Raw genomic sequence first — 5,605 nt, 5'->3', positions numbered from 1 at the left:
ATCCTATGGGAGTCACACCCTCTAACCATAGGTCACACCATTTATTTAAAATACATCCTATGGGAGTCACACCCTCTAACCATAGGTCACACTGTTTATTTAAAATACATCCTATGGGAGTCACACCCTCTAACCATAGGTCACACTGTTTATTTAAAATACATCCTATGGGAGTCACACCCTCTAACCATAGGTCACACTGTTTATTTAAAATACCTCCTATGGGAGTCACACCCTCTAACCATAGGTCACACTGTTTATTCGCTTTAAAGTGCCACCTATGAACCTCTAGTCATAGTTTGCACTCCCATGGGTTTAACCATCACAATTATCAAACATTTGCATAGCCTTTTATGAAATGGATGTAGTATACTGTAATCGTTATTTATAGTACAATAGGGTTCACTTACATCAAACAGGTGCTTCACAAAATTAATTTGGATAAAGCCAATATGCAGAACTTTAGTTATATAAACAATAGGTGTCTGCTTACCAGTGTTTTTAGAAGCCCGGGCACTTTGTGAAACACACAGTTCGACGACAGTGATGTCAAATAGGCTGGGTGAATTCCAGCGAAGTTCCGCTACCAGATCACCAATTGTTAGAAATTGCGTAATTCAAATCTGGTATTGGAATAAGAATCAAGAGATCTTCAATCCAAGCTTAATTTATTATATGCAAAATGTATGTATGATAAGTATGAAGGTTCGTATATACGGGTCCGCTGAAATACCACGCAGGGCACTCAGAGAACTGATCCATTGTTACCGGTTCTTCCTCAAATACTCTGACAGAGAGAGTTCCCACCTCTCTGCTGGCCAATCAGAGTAGACGCTGAGCGTGGTTTAGACTTACTCAGCCAATCCGTTGGCGCACGGGTTGGTCCCAACCCCTCTGCGCTCCACTTGTTGCACACTGTTGCCAGGCATAAGTTTATCATAACAACCTGTGAAGTCAGCACCCAAAAGACACCATTCCACTGTACTACGTTCAAGGACGGTTCACAGACAACAAAGAGGCAGTGTTCGTATCTGTGAGAAATACAAGTCTTATCTATAAGAAATACAAGTTTTATCTCATCCTAGCCCCTAACGTTCCTCACATGAATCACAGCCTGTTATGTGAAACAATTTATATCAGTATAGTTCAAACCTATGCTCCTCATTAATGCATTCCTTCTAAGCTATTCATCACTTCAATCCAATTATGAGAAAACAAATCCCAACAAAAACAAGACATGGTATCAAGCACAAGATAAAACTAGCTGAAACGAGCCACCTACAATTCCCCACATGGCAGCTTCTTGTCATTGTTGCCAGCTATCTGACCCTTCAGAATCATAACAAACCACGGCTTCCGGCCACCTCAATGCTGCCACATTATTTATGTGCGTTGTCTACCAACCCATCATTAAAATTGTTCATCACTTAGTTTAATTTAATTATTGGTGCATAACTTTACATTTACATTCTGGTGTGTACATAGATTGTAATTTACCATTATATAAAGTCAATAGCACTACAAAAATGCTTGCATTGTAGAAAACAGATAATAGCACATCTAGTAATCATAATAAGGTGCATGTCAAGATGAGCTGTAATTGTCAAACATTTAACAGAGTGCTAAATCCATTTCTCTAATTCACAAAAGCCTACGTTTTTGCCTCAGTTTAATATCAAAGGGTTCACAGTTCACAGCTCACAGTCAGCCTCAACTAATGACACAGGAGTTCTCAGGTTTAGGTGCAGGTGTTGGTGCTGGTCTGTGTGTTGGTGCAGGTCTAGGCGCTGAGGCAGCCGCTGGTCTGTATGCTGGTGCTGGTCTAGGCGCAGGTGCAGCTGGAGGGAAGTATGGCTGGTAGACTTGTGACCATGCGTCATCCTCATTATAATGGATGAGGTACTCTGGGTACACCTGGTGCTTCTCAAACACCACAAAGATGGAGGGGTTGCTGACGTCATCCACACAGCTGTCGTAGAAGATGGTGTCCCCTCCGTCCTTCGAGGGGGGCCGGAGGTAGCTGGAGTGCCCTTTGGTGTAATCACCCGCCAACACACGACAGACAAACATGGACTTCGTATTTGATTGGCCAGTGTAGCTGTTGGAGTATTTGGCATCCCTGGCAAAGTAACTCCCTGACATTGGATGTTAGGGGATAAAGGGGTAAGCAGTAATCATTAATCACAGGAAAATATATGATATAAATGATATATCATCTCGCTTTATGTCAATAATTTGAAAAAAATTTAATAGCACAAGCACATGAGACAGCTCACCTTTCCCATAGGCTGTTCCGTTTAGTCCACAGATCCGCCAGTCAAAGTTGTTAAGGCAGATGGCATCGAGGTATTTGGAGTCTGTGCCATGGAAAAGCTGTTTCTCCGTCACATTCCTCCCTCTGTTGTTCTTCTTCATGAGATCCCTTTGCCTTGCAATCAGAATAATACAAATAAATCCCTTTGCCTTGCAATCAGTGTATGTCCTCTAGAAGCACTGTAGACAGCGAGCAGAATATATTGGAAATCAATTCTTTGTATTTCTTTTTAAGATGATATTTGACAGAAAGTTAGTTGAGAGAGAGAATGCTTGTATAATGTGCAATTATTGTGCAAGCAGTCAGGAAGTGAGCATCTATTCTAGACCAATCAATAACTTAGGTGATCGTCAGTTGAAAGTTTATGTTGTCCTAGGGAACGTACCACTGAAATACTTCCCAGAGTGCTTTGTTCTGGATCCTCTCGATTTGGCGGATGCTGAAGCCTCTCATGGTGTTCTGAAAAAGCCCTTGAATCTCCTTAAACTCCACTGACGAGCACGGAAGGTCGACTCTCTGATAGGTACATGATGGGCGACAGAGGAACACAGTCATAATACACCCTTAGCCTACCATGTAGGGACAAATTGGAGCAGTTATTTGCCCAGGAACAAAACAAACAGCCATCTCTATTGGTCTAAAATAGCAGGTTCCATGCATCTGGTATGTACTGTATATAATATAATACCTTGCATCCTGTTTCAGGAGTTTGTGCCTTGTCCCAGTGTCCTGGTAAAGCTCTGAAATTTGAGTGATTGCTCGGAGCCCTTTTGCTGAAATGTAGAAGAAGAATACATATTTAAGACAATGAGTTGTAATTGTACAGGTCCTACCAGACAATAGTTCGTAATGGCACATGCAAAGATTAAACAGCAGTTTAAACATTATTTACAGTCAGCGTTTCCTCTTCTATCGACTACGTTCAAGGCAAGAGAACACACAAGGAGCCTTGTGGTGAAGGAGTCATTTAAATAGCAAATTGATCCATACAAAACATTCACAACTTTATCTTACCTGGTTTTGATAGTTTGTGCATCAGCTGAAGAGACAAACACAGGCCGTCTTCTCACAACCTTCTTGGTGCTGTACTGCTTGTTTGTTTGAATCATGTCTGAAAAGGAGCAGAGCTGTCGTAACAACAGACAGTTCACTTCACATGCAGATGTCATTTTTTTACTGTAGTGACTCCATCCAGAACTATCTCAATTTGTCACTAGATATGCAGTAGTAGCTGTAAGAATCACTGCATATCATTTCGTAATATACTATGTTTGGTGTATATGGTTTTAATGCTGCAGTTGGTTTATCTTGGAAATCACGTCATCTGTGCTCACCTGGGAAACTGAGTTCATAGGTCTGTGACCCCGCGGTGAACTCTGTCACAGCCTTGTTGTCTTCCTGGAACCTCTTCTCCAGGTCTTCACTGGTGATGGTGGCTGCCCTGTGTCCACCGCTCTGTAGGGCAAGACAGAAAACATGGGGGTTATGCATTATTTGCATAATTTTTATTTAAAGAGGGACTGAACTCTGTCCTATTCAACCATCACTATTCAACACTGCTCGTCGTCACTCACTGCTGATGCGTACTGGATCCAGTTTCCAAACTCGTCCTCCCAGAACCAGGCCCACTCTGTGGTGAGGATGAAGGTAGGCTGGAGCACAGAGGAGATGGTGGAGAGACGCCGGGCTTTGTTCAGACCGCAGGTCATTGTATCGAAACACACAGGCTGGACTCCCCGACTAGACAAGATAAAACACAGCGAACCATCAGCAATCACAACAGGGGAAGCTGTATATCACACTAACTAGAAGCGTATTTAAGCAATAAGGCCCGAGGGGGTGTGGTATATGGCCAATCTACCATGGCTAAGGGCTGTTCTTACGCACAATGCAACGTGGAGTGTCTGGATACAGCCCTTAGCCGTGGTATATTGACAATATACCACAAACCCCCGAGGTGCCTTATTGCTATTATAAACTAGTTACCAACGTAATTAGAGCAGTAAAAATAATTGTTTTGTCATACCCGTGGTATACGGTCTGATATACCACAGCTTTCAGCCAATCAGCATTCAGGGCTCGAACCACCCAGTTTATAAATTGCATTAACTCATTGTACTAACAACTAGCAACATTTACCCACCATTGACCAAGTGCCCTATGTGTTACTGTCCATTCAAGTTAATTCTTCTTAAACGTAGAGCACACCTGTATGTCTTTGCTGGGTCGCAATAGTCCTTCTCAATCACCTCGTTGTCTTGTAGAGCTGTCCAGTTTAGTCCCTCCCTCACCTCCCATTGGTAGGGCATGGTAGAGTGGGCTTTAAAGCACTTATCTGAAATATGAGTAAAGTTAGGTGTTGAAGTCTTATGTTTATTAAGCTATAAGCATTGATTATTCATAAAATTATGCTTTGCAAAATGCTGTCTTACCACCGTGCATGCAACTCCCCTTGATGAAGTACATACATATTTCAGTTTTATCTGAAAAAAGAGAACCAAACATTTAATTTATCATGCCAATAAAAACAACAGCTATACATTTTGATAGCTTGTGACTGGGAACTTGTTCATCATTCATTGGATCTTAATACCAGTTAATAACCATGTAAATACACTGTAACTGAGCACATGAAATAGTTTCTGCTAAATTATAGGTTATTTTAAACAAGAAATCCACAATCAACCTACGTGTTGATTATTGTCATCAATGATGGGCTTTGACTGCATGACCACCATGCTAAGTGCAGTATTACCATTACCTTGACCAGGTCTGTTTTTCCAAAAATATATAAATTAGCCTACTTCGATCTGTACAGATTTATAATAACATTCAAAATAATACACCAGAGAGCTGCAATTTGGGAAGCAAGCGCACCAAATATCGAACTGCTTGTTGCGTTGCGGCCATCTAAATAGAATCCATGGAAGATTGGAACCTCTAACCCTGGTAATTTGACTGGTAAACTCATGAGTACACTCACAATGGCTGCCAGTCCTAACTTCAATGGACACAACCTTTCTATGGATTCTATTTCTGTCAGTGAAGAGCAGCTATAGGCCTTTTATTATTATACACATGTACGTATGAGCACACACACACACAGTATTCCATTTATATTTATGCACACTATGGCACAAAATTGGAGGAATATTAGCTTAATTTAGATCATGATCACTAAACACAACACCTTAACCAGACAGAGTATACTTTAGCATAGGGGTCTGCAGTGTGACGTACTGGTGGTAAGAGGAAGCCATCATTCTGAAGCAGCAGAGTGCACAGCTCAGA

The 5,605-nt window shown here is 41.5% G+C and overlaps 1 protein-coding gene across 1 annotated transcript; it reads right to left on the bottom strand.

The window, feature by feature from the left end:
* Nucleotides 1-651: 651 nt before the first annotated feature.
* LOC311140481 (protein mono-ADP-ribosyltransferase PARP12-like) lies at nucleotides 652-4,922 on the bottom strand. Its single transcript, XM_084175557.1, has 9 exons — nucleotides 4,747-4,922; nucleotides 4,523-4,649; nucleotides 3,889-4,054; nucleotides 3,649-3,769; nucleotides 3,329-3,425; nucleotides 3,003-3,087; nucleotides 2,700-2,830; nucleotides 2,277-2,428; nucleotides 652-2,135 (listed from the first exon to the last, which is right to left on the bottom strand). Exons 1-9 carry the CDS (start codon nucleotides 4,817-4,819, stop codon nucleotides 1,711-1,713), a joined length of 1,377 nt encoding a protein of 458 aa, XP_084031683.1. The 5' UTR covers nucleotides 4,820-4,922; the 3' UTR covers nucleotides 652-1,710.
* Between the last annotated feature and the right edge of the window lie 683 nt (nucleotides 4,923-5,605).

This window comes from Coregonus lavaretus (genome assembly GCF_964263955.1).
Source record: "Coregonus lavaretus genome assembly, chromosome: 13".
NCBI classification, from domain to species: domain Eukaryota; kingdom Metazoa; phylum Chordata; class Actinopteri; order Salmoniformes; family Salmonidae; genus Coregonus; species Coregonus lavaretus.
Note: the sequence above shows the minus strand (reverse complement) of the source record. Positions and strands in the feature narration are given on the sequence as shown.

Bases quoted from the DNA above. Each gene is read 5' to 3' on its own strand.
- LOC311140481 (XM_084175557.1), bottom strand. From the start codon at position 4,819: ATGTTTGGTTCTCTTTTTTCAGATAAAACTGAAATATGTATGTACTTC. The intron at 3,088-3,328 runs GTAAGATAAAGT...TCTACATTTCAG, and splicing joins GCACAAACTATCAAAACCAG to CAAAAGGGCTCCGAGCAATC. The intron at 2,136-2,276 runs GTGAGCTGTCTC...ATCCAATGTCAG, and splicing joins CGGAACAGCCTATGGGAAAG to GGAGTTACTTTGCCAGGGAT.